General features: G+C 44.2%; 1 protein-coding gene across 2 annotated transcripts in view; it reads right to left on the bottom strand.

Annotated features, from left to right (window-relative positions):
* Window positions 1-17,856, bottom strand: part of gphnb (gephyrin b) — a 110,520-nt gene that overhangs the window by 57,434 nt on the left and 35,230 nt on the right. For both annotated transcript variants that reach the window (XM_069655845.1, XM_069655853.1), the window contains exons 3-6: window positions 9,027-9,084; window positions 8,806-8,898; window positions 3,133-3,227; window positions 2,950-3,016 (exon numbers count right to left, since the gene is read on the bottom strand). In XM_069655845.1, coding sequence (XP_069511946.1) covers window positions 2,950-3,016; window positions 3,133-3,227; window positions 8,806-8,898; window positions 9,027-9,084 — 313 coding nt within the window. The remainder of the gene's footprint in view (window positions 1-2,949; window positions 3,017-3,132; window positions 3,228-8,805; window positions 8,899-9,026; window positions 9,085-17,856) is intronic.

The raw sequence follows: 17,856 nt of genomic DNA, 5'->3' as shown, positions 1-17,856 counted from the left end.
AAAGTTTCAGGAGCAGGACCACACCTCAACCACGCCTCTTCCGGCATTCCCATAAATTCCAACCTAACCCTCTCCTCCTCTTTCGCTCTCATGTCCTGCACCCCCTCCCTCCCACCCCTTTCCTTTTTCTGTTTCTTTCTGTCCTCTTATCCGTCGTGCCCGGTTGCTACGACGAATCATCAACCTCATTAATCAATAAATTGTTAAATCATATCCTGTTGATGGTGTGCTCCTTGCTAGTGAATGTGGCGTCGAAGTCAGGTGATGTGGCATGAAGGGCGGGAGGATACTCATCCAAGACAGTGGGGTTGATTCCCTTGTGAGACAAATAGTGAACTTCTTTAAAGGAGGTTACTTCTGTTATGTTGAGTAGGGTAAGTTATATACATAGTGTACATTTAGAAACGTGGACAGCTAAGTAACTAACGCACCCCTTCTTCTTTGCACATTTATTTGGTCTTTGTCCTTCTTAGATAGAAAGGAGGGGCGAGAAAGTGGGGATGACAAGCAGCAAAGGGCCAAAGGTTAGAGTCGAACCGGTGACTGAGCCTCTGTACATGGGGGCACGTGTTTTACAATGTTACAATGTGAGGCTTTTGTCCAAAGCGGCATACATCTGAGAGTTAATACATCACAAGCAACGATCAGGACAGGAGGGAACAAAGCCAGTTAATGCCAACAAACAGCTTCAAGCACGATCGGACACAGGTGGTTGAACCGCTGAACTAAACCAGCGCCTTCTTGGCACATATTAATGTCAAATAGAAATGTAAAAGGAGTCAGCGTTTCCTCCTGAAACAACAACTAAACACTTTTCCTTCAAACTTATGTTCTTAGATCAGTGAGAGGGAAAAATCTGGATAGATCTCCAATCGAACAAAAGCCTGAGGCGAATCATCACCCACATCTTTTAAACTGAAACTAATATCTCATCACAATATCTACAAATATCAGCAAGACAAACTGTATATTACCCGACAAAAGTACACCAAACGGTGATTGAACTGTCCCCTCTCTGCACAGTGAATGCAGATACAAAGTGTATTCTCGTATCTGCAGTGTAAATGAGGCCGAAGAGACGAGAAGTTCCGACACACTCTGATGTGCAGGTTTCCTTCTGGCTGGCTCGGCTGGACTTCCCCGTTATCTTTATGACAGCACATCATCGTAATAAAAGCCTGCAATGGGCGGCTTGTGCCGTTAACTTTAACTGGGGGTTGATGAGGGAGACACTAATATGGCAGCAGACGGGGGAGAGGTGGCGTAATTGATTAAAAGAAATACTAAAATCGATCAGGAGAAGCGAGCGCGTAACGAGACAGAGACAGATGCGCAGGTCAGCGCGGCAGAGAGGGAGACGGATGGAGCGGAGGGTGGACACACACACACGCACGCACATATATGCAGGTTTAACACACACACATTTACTCTGCCTGTGTGCCTTTTGTACATATAGAAATAAATCAAAACACAGAAAAGGACAAATTCTACAACAAACACAAAAGATCTATACTGTACACACCGACACATCAATGAATCATTCTAATGAATAAACACACACACACACCTTTGAATCCATACACATGCTGCTTACACACGCACACACACACACGCACACACAAACAGATATATTGACTGCATTCACGGATCACAGATCAGGTGCCGTTAAGAGTCTAAAGCAAAGTTGACCTTTACATAAGGAGTCATGTTACTAGCATGAAGCTAAGCTAACGCTGTCCATACAAACAAGTCTTAACTCCTAGTTGCAGCATAAGTTGCTAGTTACGATTTAAAGAAGGGCTATTAAGCTGTTTCACATCTTAAGACATGCCAGGTTTCACACAGTTTTTTCTACACGCCTCAGCATGCTTCGGAGACCTGGCCAATCAGAAGAAAGCGCACTTGTAGGGGCGGGGTTTCTTAAAGGGACAGAGCTGACTGAGTTGTTTCAGGCAGAGGCTGCACAGAGCACCAGGGTGAGAAAAAAGTTTGAGTTTTTTTAACTGTAAATTATGCTAAGCTACTCCACAGGTATCACAGAGTGACATATGAAGCTTTAAATTAGCATATGTACCCCCCTTCAATCATCAATGTGTTTTTTATATGAAATCCTGTGCATTGAACCAGAAACGTAGCGCTGAATTTTTGTAAGATTTTGTCTTAATTAAGGAATTTGTACCTTAAATACAAAACAGTCAGAGATATACGATTTAGGAAATTGTGTTAGATTAAGTCTTATACCAAACAACACAGTACCTTCACCCTGCATACGGGGGTTCAAGTCCCGTGTAGCACCAAAAGTCGCATTGTGGTTGTTTTAACCTACCCCAGGATTTCCTAACCTTTACCTTGTATGTGATTTGAACCAACCTAACAGACCTTTAATCACACATCAAACAAGACTAGGTCAAAACCCAGTATGTATATGCTGACTGCATCAGGTGTTACAAGGCCTGTCCTTATACACTGTGGACGAAGGTGAGGACAGCGGAAGCCGAACAAAGTATCCAGAGCTGTATAGACAGAGAGTCACGTCAGTGGAGGGCAAATATGCTTCATGATCGGCCATTGCGATGTCGCAACTCTCTCTCTCTCTCTCTACGGCTGTGAAAGTACCATCACTCACTCACTCAGTCACATACAGACCCATGTGTAGGGCTGACCCCGGAGGTCAGCCAAAAACACAGGCAACTCGCCAGAGTGGTACGAAAAGTATCAGTATTTGATGACCTTGAATGAGAATATGATTTAGGAACAGATTAGGGGATCTAACCTCTGAACCCACACCAATTTCAAAAATCACAGCACCTGATTCATCAACTGTAAGTCTGAGTTCCACATGTTTTTTCTCCGTGATCCAAGCTGATCCAAGCATGATACGTCTTTTTACACTATAGCCTAACATCTGCAGGAGAAAGGTGATGTCATTACTGTTGCACAGTTTCCTACCTGGGAGCCTTTCTTGCTTCCTGGTAAGTTGATGATGAGCGTCTTCCCTCTGATACCGCACACAGGTCTGTAGGAGACGAACACAGGGGGAACGTTTATATCAGAGGAAGAAAGAGCGACTTTTAAATGAGGTGATATATGCCTTTGACTATTCGTGTGCTTTGGTTGTCTCGTATGTCTCACCTGGACAGCATGCCTAGCGGTGTGACGTTGAGGGATCCCATCAGCATCGCCAGGGACATCCCCGGAGCCTCGCGCTCTATCACCTCCTTAGTGGCCTGCAGAGGAGAGATGAAGAGGAGGGTCATTAGTGAGATCATAATCTTAAGCTAATGCTGCTAACTATGTCTAATGCTTACATGATCAGTAATTATATAATGATTTAATGACATGCTGCAGAGTTTACTCCTTCAGCCTCAGTGTTGTTCATTAATCAAACCACATTTATATCACAGGAAGAGTTCGTGGAAAGAGATGGATGTTGACATTTAAAGCACAGAAATTGCTCATGCTTTGAGAAGCTAATATAACAGAATGAACACAGGCTAATGCCTCTCTCTGAAAGGGAACCCTGCATGTTAGGACTTGTGTGCCTTAATGGGATATCATTGCCCTGTTTTAAACATATAAAGTATTCTTATTTAATTAATATGCTCAATGGTCAACACTGCGGTGGCCTCCATTACTCTGCGGGTGCAATGCATTCTGGGTGGATGACGTGAATTGGTTGCATTCGAGTGCTAAGCCATCCTGCTATCGTAACACTACAGTTATCGCACAACAAACTGTGCTGCTTTTGCTTGTTCTTTCCAGTCGAAAGGCAACAAGGGAAGTGAAATAAGCCTTCACAGTTTTCCTAAACATTAGAAGAGGAGAAAGGTGTGGGAAAATGCTCGAGGTGGAGTTTAACTCCCTTAAAACCAGCAGCTGATAGAAATAAAGTTGAAAATAAAATTTTAGAGACTAAAATGAAATAAATGCTGACAGAAAGTTGATTAAAGTTTAAAAAAAGACAACAGCACATTAATATGGTTAATAGAGCTGTATGAGGAGCGCCGGTTTAGCTCAGCAGCTCCTCAAAGCAGCGGCCTCGAGTTCCGGTTTTACATTGATTTCAATGCACAGATGCATGACACACAAACTGACATAGTACACTTAACATATGCTGTTGCATTGTTCTGACCGGACCTGTTTTAACTCTATTTTGTACTCTGTATTCTGTGCCACATCATCATGTCACAATGCTATATTTTGCTTAATGTTTTAATGCTCTGTTTTAAACACTTTGCATTGCTCTATGTCTGAATGGTGCTTTATAAACTTGTAAGACAAAGGTAACACAAACACTTTAGCTAAAACTGCTATATACAGGCCTGTGGATACAAATATATATTAAAAGTATTGATATATATATACACACATTGTTTAAAAAAACACAACAACACTTGTAGAAAAGAGACAATGGTGCTACAGAGAGTGCAAAGGTGCTGAGATAAATATTGTTATGGATCTGGTTGCTAGGTAGTTTGTAGTATTGACAGAGAATTTACAGAGAATTTAAATAATAAATGACATATTTCACATGCACAGCTGATGCAACGTGTCCAACTCTATCCACTGTGCTATTGAATAAAAGCAAAGGCCAAAATAATCATCTCAAAAGAATTTAAATTGAAAAAAGTACCTTATCATTTAAAACATTAATCATTATAACATATTTTAACACAGATTTTCTTAAGGACACTGATGTGGTTTCTCTGACCTAACTTGTAACTTTGTAACTTTTACTACTCAACATTTAGCCGAGGCTCTAATCCAGCCCAACAATAATGGCAAACAACTTTTAAGTCCTCCCCGAACAAACATCACACCAACACTTAACAGTAACTCCTGATTCAGAATCCAGAGACAAAGATGTAAAGTTGTAAGAGTCAGGCAGATGCCCCCATTTTTTCATCAACCTCCTGAATGCATGTGTGGCCTGAACACATCTGGACTGCCCTTCAAATATTGATTTACAATCCTTCTTGCACAATCCATGCCTCAACTGTCTGAAAAATCCTTATCTGACCTGCGGCCCCCGTCTGCAGCCCACATTAGCAATCGGGATCGATCCAATCTTTCAAATCAATGCAGCAGTGTGTCCTTTTCTGGGTCAGCCAGTACAATGAAACAGCTCAATGTTGAACTATTTGATACAAAAGTCTGAGATTTTATGGGAAAAAATGGTTGTTTATCATATAAGACTGAAGTGTAATCCTTCTGCTGGGCTTTTATTTTGAAAAACAAACAAACCTGGGATTAGGTGTGGATTCTGGGGCTGACGGTCTTGCCGATTTCCCCATCCTTGTGGGGACACATGTAACAAATGCAGCTGTGTGTGTGTGTGTGTGTGTGTGTGTGTGTATGAATCTGTGGGACTGCAGTTGCATGCGGCGCGCCCCTGACAGAAAGATAGCGGAGAAGATAGCGCCTTCTCCTCCTCCAGCCGTGTGTGTTGGGTGCCCTTGAGTTGAGTGACACTTCAAACGCACCATTAGCGAGGGAGAGGGGAGAGGAAAGACTTCAAAGGGAGAGGAACCGCTGATGAGCGTCGTGGGCTCGGACTCGGGAGGAGAGGGAGGAGAGGGAGGGGTGAGGCTGGAGTTAAATCTCAATATATATCGTACAAAGTCACTGAATGGAAGAAGAGCGAGGCGAGGAAGAGGAAGTGACATACTGTATGCTTTTGGCAATATGTTAATATATGTAGACAATAGGGGAGGTTACAGGTGTGAAGGGGGTACGTGAAGAGGATAATCAGGTATGTGATGAAGTATATGAGTCTGATCTTCTGGTCGTGTACAGCCCTCACATTCAGACGAAGCAAGCATGCTACATCAATGTGAAAGGAAGGTGAATTTCAAAATAAAAGCCTGAAAATGTCCTCTTATTCCTTATTCCATCTGTTGGATGGTGACAAACAGGAAGAGCTCAAGCTGCAACTCCAACAGCTTCCTGTAAGTTTACACCAGGTGCATCTTAAAAGACGAATCAATACAAAATTTTCACACTTAAAAGTTGTGTGAGGGGACGCTGGTTTAGCTCAGTGGGCTGAGCAGGCTATAGTCTGTGACGCAGTGGACGCAGGCTCCACTCCCGCCCCCGGCCCTTTGCTGCATGCCATCCCCCCACTGTCTTCTCCCATTACTTCCTGTCTCTCTTCCGCTGACCTATCGATAAATTGGCCCAAAAAATAATCTTAAAATAAATAAAAAAGTTGTGTGAAACTTTGACAACAATTCAGACCTGAACATACGAGGATTTTAAGACTCACAAAAGCATCCAGGCAGAAGCTCTAGACAACTATTGACATGGGTTTTTCAACCAAAGGCGCAGTCCACCATACTCGTCAACTGAAAACCAAAATATCCGCTGCAAGCATACAGAAAAAACATGTAGCTGGTGAATTTTATGTGTGGTAGGAATGGAGGGCAATCATTTGTTACTGAAGTAATATTAAGTTGAAGGGCAAATACAGGCTGCTGCAAACTATTATGATGCATCTAATTGAGTAAATGTAAGCCGCTAAAATCCCTTCAAAGAACATGGCTAAAGCAGCACTTCTGAACCTGCAACATGTACTTCCTGTGATAGAACAATAAGCCAGTTAAAGAAAACATAAGACTCGTCCATTAGGCCCGTGATGTAATCTGTAACTTCTGTCCCTTCAGCTAAAACAGAGCACAGCCACATGCAGCTTTAAACACACACACACACACACAGACGGGGAGATATGTTTGTCTGCAGCACACAGGCCTGAATCAGATAGCAGGTATTATCAGGGACTACACTGTCTACGTGTCTTCCCTCTTCCAGGAAGGCTGCTGTCTAACATGATGGATGAGGACCAATGATACTGCTGAGAACCACTGCTCATCCCCTGCCAAACTGCTCCGATGTGTGTCTGTGTGTGTGTGTGTGTGTGTGTGTGTGTGTGTGTGTGTGTATGGGATAGAGGTGTGCTGAGAGCAGAAGAATAGCTATGCTGCTAACCATGACGTTATAAGAAGACTGAATGTAGTCTGCAAACAGGCAGTAAAGAGAGCTTGCATGTCATAAATTGAGTAAAGAAAGACACATTTTACTTTATTGTTTACGTTTTTCACCACAATACAGTTGGATCTGATACTGTGACCAGTGAAGTCATAGTACAAACACTACATGTGACAGTATAACTACATTAAACCACTATGAGGAGCCCACAATTATAATTGTTTTCTTTATTTGTTTCTGTAAAATAAAAGTGTTTATGTCAATGTAGCCTACAGTTTCCCCGATTACTAAGCTGGCGGGGTAGAATCGATGACCCCGGCGGAGAAAAGATATTAATTAATTAATTACATTGGTCCTACTGGAAAGTGGGCCTTTCTGTGTGGAGTTTGCATGTTCTCCCCGTGTATGCGTGGGTTCCCTCCAGGTACTCCGGCTTCCCCCCCACAGTCCAAAGACTCGTTAGGGTCATTGGTGACCCTAAAATGGCCCGTAGGTGTGAATGTTAGCGTGAAAGGTTGTCTGGTTTTGTTGACCCTTTCACACTGGTCAAAAAACCTGCTAACACCCGGCTTTATGCTTGGTGGGAAAGGTTACAATCGGCATTCAGACCCGGGTGAAATGATTCTGCAGTGGAGCCGGGTAATTTAACGCCTCGGCTCCGATCGGCATTGATGGGAACACGAAAACCCGGGTTGACACGTTAATCTCCGGTCCCTTTCCGGCGCGATGCTATGATGTGCACAGCAACAAATTCCGCACGTCTCCGTCCGAGCAGCGCCCGAACATCGTTCCAAATTTGTCGGCGCCATGTTTGATAAACAGACTGAATGAGTAATAGATACAATAAAGACCTAACCACCGTAATATCTTCACTGTTTACTAACCCTGTTTCGGGCACGGACGGTGACGCAGCTAAAACAAGACTGAAAGGAGTATACGCCACTAGCAATGCGAAAAGAGACAATCAGCATTTATTAGCGTGTCTGTCTGGGTCTGAAAAACCTGCGTCAACGCGCTAATTTTGGTGGGAAAGGGGTAGTCAGCCCTATGATTGACAGGTGACCTGTCCTAGAAGATAGAAAAGTGTTCATATAGCCTTATAATCCGAGGTAAAAGCTGAAATGTTTAATTAAGCTCATATATAATGGTATGTAATTTGTGGAAATTTGTAAATGTGTCCATAAATAAAAATAAATAAAAGAACTCAGACACTGTGCATCCTCTATAGTTTATCTATGACAAGAGGTCGAGACACTCAACAAACCTACGCTGCCACCTGCCACACATTATCTCTGAGCTGTTTGCTACATGATGCCATATTAGTTTAAAAAAAATCGAGTCAATAAGGATCAAACTTCTGCCTCTTATTTCCCCTGTGATCATGGGGCTAATTACACTGTGTGTTAATGAGTGCTGCAGCACACACACGCGTGTAACCAGCACAAACAGGCTGAGGGGCTCTGAATAAAACACACAAAGAGTGTTTAATATATCAGCTTCTGTTACACTGTTATTGTAGAGTTAAATGACTTCTTGTTGTTTCAAACCGAGCTCTGCTCGTTGATTCTTATGTGACATGTGTCTCGCTGTATTTTAAAACCTCCTAAGCTTCGTTCCACAGAGGGGATGTTTGGAGATGCTGCAGACTTGAGACAACGTTTGCTGCCACTCTTTTAAGACAGTTGTGCCAACACTAGAGTATGTCATGAAGTATTCAACAAACAGTGTAAGCTGCCAAACTCAAGCCGAGCCAGAGTTTTAAATTCAGTAAATCATAAAGAAAAAAAGGAAGATTACAGTGATGGACTCATTACCACCCACCTCTGGCGTGACGTCCCTCGGTGCGAACCCCGTCCCTCCGGTGGTCAGGATGAGGTTAAGTTCCTTCTCATCGCACCAATCCACCAGAGTCTCCTGTTGGTTCACACACACACACACGATTAATTATAATCACAAAACTCCTCACCGCAGATAAAAAGACAGACACAAACTGCACACAGACACATGAATCAGATAAACAGAAAGGTTGATAGATTACACACCTTAATTTCGTCTATCTCATCTGGCACTATCTTGTAGGCCGAGATCATCCCCCCCAACCTGAGGGAGGAAGAGAGTCATTAGATTACACACACGGTTATTAACGCGTCAGATACGAGACAAGATACTTTATTGATCCTGGCAAGAAAATCCTCTCTTGTCTTGCTGCTCTTTTACGTGGAGGTCAAAAAGGTCGGATGAGGACGTCAGTGTTTAGCAGATGCAGACAGAGTTAAAGACGTACATCGCCTTGCTTCCACAGGGGAACAGATTTTGGATATTAAGGCCCTTGATGTATTAATAAAGCAAAAAATACCCCTCTAAAAAAAGTCCCAGATCCCGTACATGCACCCTAAAGCTTACAAATATGGCGTCTTTTCTTTAATTCCTTGTCTTACAGCAAAAAATAGACTTTAAAAGTAACCCTACATCTGTCATTCACAGCCTGCAACTGAAAAGAGAACAGATGACATGAGATTGTAGAAGATTTGTGTGAGAAATAGAGGAAATAAAGACAGTTGGGTGAGGGAGAAAAGAGCGAGAGACATAGACTTAAAGCGGCAGAGAAGCAGGAGAGAGAGAATGCCCTTGAACATCCCCTCCTGTAAGGATTTTCCACAGGACGGCCCACTGAAGAGGGAGCTCTGACAAGGACAGAGCTGCAGCTGCAGCTGCTGCTAAATCTAAACAGTGATCTATGCTGACCTCCTGTGGCCAGACAGGGTATGACACCCCAAAAAAGAACAACCCCAGGCTCAAGGTGAAGGCTCTGCACTAGACACCCCTTATGTAACCCTTTTCTTTTTTTAAGACGCGCTATTTTTGGGCGACTACTGCATCATGTTTCCCCTCCGCGTCAGCCACTTAAACGCCATGATACCCTCGCGCAGACAAAAAACCCATGAACTCTGGGAACATTTCAAGCGTCGGCTATTTCTCGGAGCCTTTTAGAGGACTTTTTTTAACCGCATGCAAACACTCATTTTGTGTACAAAGAATTCATTTTGCACCCTGGAAACAAAATCACTAAATCCAGGATTCTGCAGCAAGCATGCACGCAGACGACGCATTAAAAAGCTGTCTGACAGGGGAGGACGAGAAGTCAGAAAGAATCATTTAGGAAGTATTTTTCATGAAACACTGCACATGCACGGCTGCGAACTTGTGCACCCACACACTGCACACACACACACACACACACACACACACACACACACTGCTGACACTCCTGTGATGGCACGAGTGATTTACTTCTCCTGATGTGTTTAGGAGCGAGGGAGGGAGGGGGAGTTTTGGCATCTCTGTGTGTGTGTATGTGTGTGTGATCGTGTTCATGCATGTGCATTGGTCCGTTCATGTGCCTGTGTGTGTGTGTGTGTGTGTGTGTATGTGTGTGTGTTACACCTCGGGAGAGTAAAGGAGCTGTCAGGACAAATCACCTCTCTCCCTCTCCTGGGGTTTTTATGCGTCTCTGTTTCAGCCCAAATGAAAATATGCTCAACACAAATAACTAGGGTTCCTTCCCACCGTTTCCTAGGCAACCCCTCCTGCCTGAAGCCTCCGGTTGCTGTGTTGTTTCATCGTCAGAGTGTGTGTGAGAGTTTGTGTGTGCCGGTGAATGTTTTTTTTTTTTTTTGTTCGGTAACTGTCGGGGATGCCATTTCTGTGTGAAGGCAGAAATATGTTGTTGACTGGACAGTTTTCAGCCTGTGGGTGCAGCCGAGTGCAGCTGCATGTTCGTTAAATACTGTACGTCTAAGCTGTGGGTACACATATATGATTTATATATATTAACATGTTACAAATGTGTATACACTATACACACACACCACATGTACACACAGTAATGCATAGCCAAAATGTAGAAGTGTGTATCACAACACGTATAAGCTTCTGCTTGAGTGATATATGTATTAGCAGTACACGCTACATGTGTGTGTGTGCATCTTTATAGGTATATACAATATGTGTTTGTAAATACTGTGCACTAAGTACTGTGTTTTTCCTTGTGTATGAAGGCATATACATGTGTGCACATACAGCATGCATTCACAATTGTGTGCATAGATGCGTCTGTCCTTTAGCCTCGTCTCATTAATGTGAATGTGTTGGATACATTTATTGAAACACCTGACAGCATTACATTTGAACAGCCTCAGAAACTGCTCTCTCAAAAATGACCACACAGTCGAACCAGCATCTCTCTACAACACTTTCTATTAACACTAAACATTATAACCTTCATGAAGATAGGATGCAACGCAGGACTGTTATGTTGGTTTTAGGTAGGTGATATAAGTAACTGTAAGTGTCAGAGTGTGCATATTAGAGCCTGACCGATATGGGATTATTGTCGCCGCTATTGATGCCTCTTGTGGAAGAAGCAATCAACCAATCAGTGATTTGCAGGCGGAATAAGGCAAGCTAGATACATACACCCATGCTGACATAGTGAGCTTGGATGATGAAGTTTTTGTAGTTGCTTTACAATAACAACTCTCATTATACATACCATAATACGTGCAACATCAACAACTGTCTCTACACTCTCAGTTATAAAAAGCAGATTCACCAACTCCTGTGCTGACAGATTTATTTGAAAAATGTCTATTTAAAGTTACGTCACAAGGACCTAAACATCACTCAATGCTGATTGGTTAGCAGACAACCTGTAAAATAAGCCCCGCCTCCCGAACAGTAACCTGTCAAAAGGATCAGGCTGCACCACAAACAAGTAACACACACACACACGCGCGCAGAATGTTTATATATGCATATGTGAGTGTGCATGCATATATTAGCACATATGCAGTATGTGTTAGTACTCTACTGTTTATGTATACAGGCACACATAAGAGTATGTTTGTGCACATGCATGCATATACAGCACATGCATGCAGGATTGCAGATAGATATGAATGTGTATTTATACATCTATGAGTTTGTGCATAAATGTGTGTTTCAGCATGACTGGCTCTCCTGCAGATAGAGTGCTCGGCTGTATTTGGGAGGATGTGCTCTGAATTGAGGGAAGCCTATTAGAGGGGAGAGGGCCTGCAACATTTTAATCTCAAACACCCATCTATGTCTCTTTCTACTGCAGGGGGTTACGACATATAAAGCTCTTCTTCAAACTGCAGGCTGGAGGTAGTCAGCCTGGAATAAAGGCTTTTTCGCTCGAGGTGTGGACAAATCCTGATGCGGACGGAGGGAGAAATGGAAGGGGGAAGAGTGAGGGAGATGTGTGTGTGTAAGGGAGAGAGAGCATGGCAGTAGTTTTGGCCTGAAAGCCTGGACGCCCGGGCCAAATCTTTCTATGAATAAAAGACGAGCGCAGAGAGGAGGATAAAGAGAGAAAGTGGGGATGAGAGAGAGAGAGGCACGGAGTGAAAAGAGCGACAAAAAAGGAAGGATGGACTGTCAGGGGCACACTTAACAAGAGAGAGGGAGAGAGTGTGTGTGTGCGTGTGAGCCAGCTGCAAATCTCGGTGGTTGCGGGACACTTCCAAGATAAGACCCATCTGCCGGGGTGATTTCATTAATAATACAAGCTCTTTGTACAGGGCACTCAATCTCACTCTCTCTTCCTTTCTTTCTCTTCCTTTCCAACATACACACTCCGTCCAGGGAGGAGAGCAGGAGAGCCCCGGCCATCTCCACACTCCCAGCACAAGCATCCAGTCGAGCCCATTACAGCTGAGTTGTTGGTTCGTCCATATGTAGGAAAGCTCTCAAGGGGTCACCTCTCAACATGTTAGCTGATAGAAGCAAGAATGGAAGGATGGAGGAGGAGGAGGAGGAGGATGGGGGAGGAGACCCACCTCTTCAAACCCCTACCGTGATGAGAGCTCTGAGTGCTCGGCGAGGGGTTCCACTCTCGTGATTCCACTCACAGCCACTAAACGACACGCACGCCTGCTTAGATACACACAAACACACACAGTGTAAAATATTCTGCAGACCACTCCACCCCACAAGGGCTCTGTTTATTTACAGAAGAAATGTCATCCTGGTTTACATCTGCCAGCTCACATATTTCAATCTCTTTTTCCAAACCGTCTCAACGACACCTCGTATGAAGCAGACGAGAAGTTAACATCTGCTCAGATGTGTTTCAATTACCTGCAATGTTAAAGTGATAATCTCAAAGATTTTTACGTAAATAAATGTCTGTTAAGTCACTATCTATGTGGCGTTTTCCATCACCCAGCAGTGGTTGGTCTGCCAGAGAGGGTAGGCGGAGCTAAGCGGCTGCTTCTCCGGTCTCTGCAAGTGTTGCGAGTAAACCATGGACGTCACACATAAGACACTGTCTGGATATCTGGGAAGTGTGCTCCCGCACCGTTTATCGCAACAGGTGCCGCCAAAGAGAGGGAAAACTTGCATGCCTCTGTTTGGAACGTCAGCCGTGCGTGTCCTCAAAATGTAATACTCCACAGAGGCAGGATGCAGTATAAACACGAACAGTAGGGGCAGTGTAGAGGCAGAGGGGATGCGACAGGGTCAACTGTTTTCAAGACAAGCTGATAAACCAAGCACACAACTGTCCACATCTGTGCAGCGACAAACATGCCTGTCAAAAGTGCTGGTTCCATTTTTGAAGCAACTCCGGGACTGTTACGTCAGTGCACGAAGGACAATGTTGTAGAAACGGAGTGGGGACGTAACGATGTAACCCCCTCGAGTGTTGCCATGTCTGTTGTCTATATCCCGCATATACGTTAGTTGCATACGCGAACACAAGGTTAAAAAGCGAGAAGATCTCCGGACTAAATCTATTAGAAATATTAGCTTTAATTCTGAGTCATATTTGTTATTTGAATGAAGGTCCAGTTTTCACTTTACTTTTAGCTCTGTTTTTAGTCTCCACCAACCCCCAAGGAGTTGGTGGAGACCTAAAAGTTTCTAACTTTGTCTGTTTATTGTTTGGGGCTGAGTTGGTCGTGTACAAGAAGTTTAAAAAACTTTTCTTATGAAAACAACCACTTGCTTTGACGACGTGAGATGAGAGGGGTGAGGGTGAACCACAACAGTAGATTTCTGAGCCTTAAAACCAAAACAATTTGCTGAAACATGCTAGTTATATAGCGAAGGAGGTCTGAAGCGTTGGATGATATTTCACATTATCTGCAGATCATTTGATCCATTGTTAATGTCTAAATATCGATCACAGCAGCTCTAAGAACGTTGTAATAATCACTTAATTACGTGCATTGGCATGTTGATGTTAACACTGATCTCAGCTTAACTGTGCTTGAACCATTGTCTGTGTTTTTACCGGACAGTTGATCCAAGTAGAAATATGTTGTGAAGATGCTCCCTGGTGCTGGATGTGGAGCAGAAAAAGGTTTATGTTTGTGTCCTTGTCACACTGACTGTGAAATCGGGCCTTCTGTCACCCATCTGATTGACTCCTGGCTATTCTTAGCCATGACAATTTGTAAAATTGACAAAGGATGTTACAACACAAGTCGCTGGAGGGCAGAGACGCAGAGCTGGCTCAACAGCCCGGGAGGGAGGCTCACTCAGCCTTCAACACACAAACACAAACAGCCACAGACAAACACACTGGTGACAAAAATATATGACTCCAAACAGAAGTACTCGCTCACAGTGGAAACGGTAAAGATGCATTCAAATACTCGCTCAAGGACACCCACGTGTACGCACGCACACATCCACACCCGCCTCATCTGCGTGTCCTTGAGTCTGGGTATCATTTGTTTGACCCCCCTCTGCTCCGCTTTCTCTCTCTTAGCCACATATCATTTTTCTCTGCACCTGCCACACCTCTGGATGCTCCTGAATGCCAAACTGGGCAGACTGATGGATTGCATGTGCCAACGTGTGGGTGTGTTTGTGCGCCTGTGATTATAGTTTATGTTATGTGTCCTGCTGCGGCCCCCTACTCCCCTCCCTCCCTCCTCCCGCTCTCTCTCCCTCTCTCTGTCTATGTGTCTCTGTCACAGCAGCAGTGGCACATTGAGGGCGCAGCGTTCCGGCTGGTCGACCTGATGGAGCTGCTGAGTCGTGGTTTGGCGTGGATTAACGCGCCGTGGAAGATCTCAGGCCAGAGGAGGTCAGCCAGTACCCGTCTGCACCGGCCACCGACACCGTAACGCAGCAGCGCGGACAGGGACGCCAACACCGATGGCCTCTTTGGATGTCCAATTTACATGTTTAACAGCGGCCTGTTTAATCCCAGATCAGGCTGGTTAACTGGTGCACAACACCTTCATCCAAAGGGCCTTTGTAGAGGCCCTCACTTAATTCACTTAGCAGGGCAGTTATTATCTATTGGTAAGGTGGATAGACCCATATTTACTCTAAGGCTTTGACACTTTGTGGCCACAGTAATTATGACAGGAAGAAAACCTAGGAGGAAGTCAGGTGAAGTGGTATAAAGAGTTATGTGCGTAGCTGGAGGTGTTTGGTGCAGAGGTTACAATGGCCCCTGTCAGTAGGTGGGATATGTTCTCGAAGTTGATGTGTTGGAAGCAGCAAAAATGGGCAAGTGTTTGGATGTGAGCGACTTTGACAAGAGCCAAACCGTGTCAGAGCATCTCCAGAACTGCAGCTCTTGTGCGGCCCTTTTTTCAATTTATCATTTTATTCTTTTTAGATCAACACAACGACATAAAAACTTTCCACCTTTTGCCCTTTTCATCGCTCATTTTGTTTCTCCTGTTTACACCGTACAGTATATGGCTGAGGAGTAAGCATATTCTGTTCCTCTTGCTGACCGACAGCTGCACCCTGTAGACAGGGAATTAATAATGACATTGGCAGTTTCTAGACAGCTGACCACGTGGCGTCTCAAGAAGTTCCTTTTCTTTGTTCCACTAGTGTACACTATAAATGATATGTTGTAACTGTGTTCGATGTCTGCAATCAGACTCTTAATAGATACTAAAAGAAAATCTTTGTCTCCAGGAACTTTATTTCTCACAACACACACACGTCATTCCCGGTCTGCAGTCGTCAGGACCTACCAAAGGTTGTCCAAGGAAGGGAAACCAGTGAACTGGCGACAGGGTCATAAGCTTAACCTTTTGGCCTACTGTTTGGTGCAGCTGGCCCTGTCTGAAGTATTGTAATCCAAGTGATAACAACTGATAACGACCCACAATGAACACAGTCACTGGAAGTCCAATCTTTTCCCACTGAGGAGCCAAAAAGCTTTACCAAAATAAGTTGCAGTTGTAACTTTTGTTGGGCAGTGCGCAGTGAGTGGTCAAGCAAGTAAAGCCCTATTCGCACAGGACTAGTATAACCTGGGGACCTCTAGTAATTTGTAATAATGGTGGAGGTCGTCTGTGATCTTAATCCCGTGCGAAACGACCATGTCCGTAATTTGTAAAGTAAAAATTCCAGCACAAATTACCTACCATATCATACACAAGTCATCTGATAATCTTAGTCCCGCGTGAATCGGCATCTCTATAATTTTAAATAGTTTTCGAATAGTTTTTGTTATCTCCCCGCCTTTTTCCCGCCTCTTTCCCGGTCAAGAATTATGAAGGCTGCGGTGGAAATTATAAACGAAAGTTTGGACAGCATTTTGGGTGCAAATTCAAGAGGCTCATCTCGCAGCATGGGGACCCATTCGCAGAAAAAGCAAACTCAAATCCAACACAGGAGCGAAATCTCAAAAGACGATGAGATGGATGATATGCAGGGCAACATGCGGTAAGAAGCGTCTTTCTATCTTTCAACAGGCTTAAGGCTTTAAGCAGATGTTGCTGTTAATTTCTGTAAACTGTAATAAAATAAAGGCTTTGCTTATCCTGTGTTAATGCACCACATGAAACACAGATGTAAGGGGGGCATTTCTAAATCACATGAGGTCCCAAGGTAATACTAGTCCCCTGCGAATAGGGCTTAAGAGAGAGAGAGCGGCAGAGTGACGGTATACGCGGGTGGAGTAGAGAGAAAGGCTGGGTGTGAAGGTGCCAATCTGGCAGCAGGCTAATATTTAACATCGTACTCTGGGCTACTTTCAAAACGTTTGAGGCTCAAGCCAGCGTCCCCCAGAACGTGGCGCCTTCGGCGACTGCCTACATCGCTTATGCCTTGAGCCGGCCCTGCACAAGAGTGTTATATTTAGCAAACAGACAAACTAAAATACTTCTTACATGTATCCAAGTTTTAATGTTGCATGCGTGCTAGAACAAGCATCGTCTTCTTGGAAAAAAAAAGTACAACCACCAAACTACTAGTGCTCCTAATCACTGGCAGGATTATGCTCATTGAGAGTGATCTCCCTGTCTCAACCTATATAAGTTGCAGAGCTCAGTAAATTAAGTTAAATGCATTAACAAAAGACACAAAAAAACACATGGATGAATGAATGTTCATTTGTTCACAGCTACACAAACCAAACGACCCCAAGTTCCCCCTCTGTGTGCGTTCTGTACAAATATGCGTGCGATGGATCTCTAATCACTCTGGCGCTCTGTGCAGCGTGACGCACACGACATGTCACAGGCCGCCTCCCGCCCGCTCTCTGTGTCGCACAGAGCCGACACACACAATACACATCAGCCTCAAAATAAACATGCTGTAAAGGACATGACAAGCATGGATCAGTCCAGGGGTCCCACAGCGGGGAGGGACAGGAGGGGGGCTGGTTCCACTCCAGTGATATCGACTGGTATGATATTGTGACAGAGGAGCGGGGCAGCACCAGCAGATCAATGTCTGTACGGAGAGCGGCTGTGATGTGTGGAGAAGCGTGTCTGAGGCTGCATGTCGGGGTCACAGTTCACAGTGTTGCAGTCGCAGGCTGAGGCGGCATTTCAAAAGGCAACGTGTGATATGTGCAGTGATATT

Source organism: Semicossyphus pulcher, unplaced genomic scaffold, assembly GCF_022749685.1.
Source record: "Semicossyphus pulcher isolate SPU_LCO1_2020_fin unplaced genomic scaffold, fSemPul1.0.p SCAF_11, whole genome shotgun sequence".
Taxonomy (NCBI): Eukaryota; Metazoa; Chordata; class Actinopteri; order Labriformes; family Labridae; genus Semicossyphus; species Semicossyphus pulcher.
This window is presented reverse-complemented; position numbering and strand designations above follow the sequence as displayed.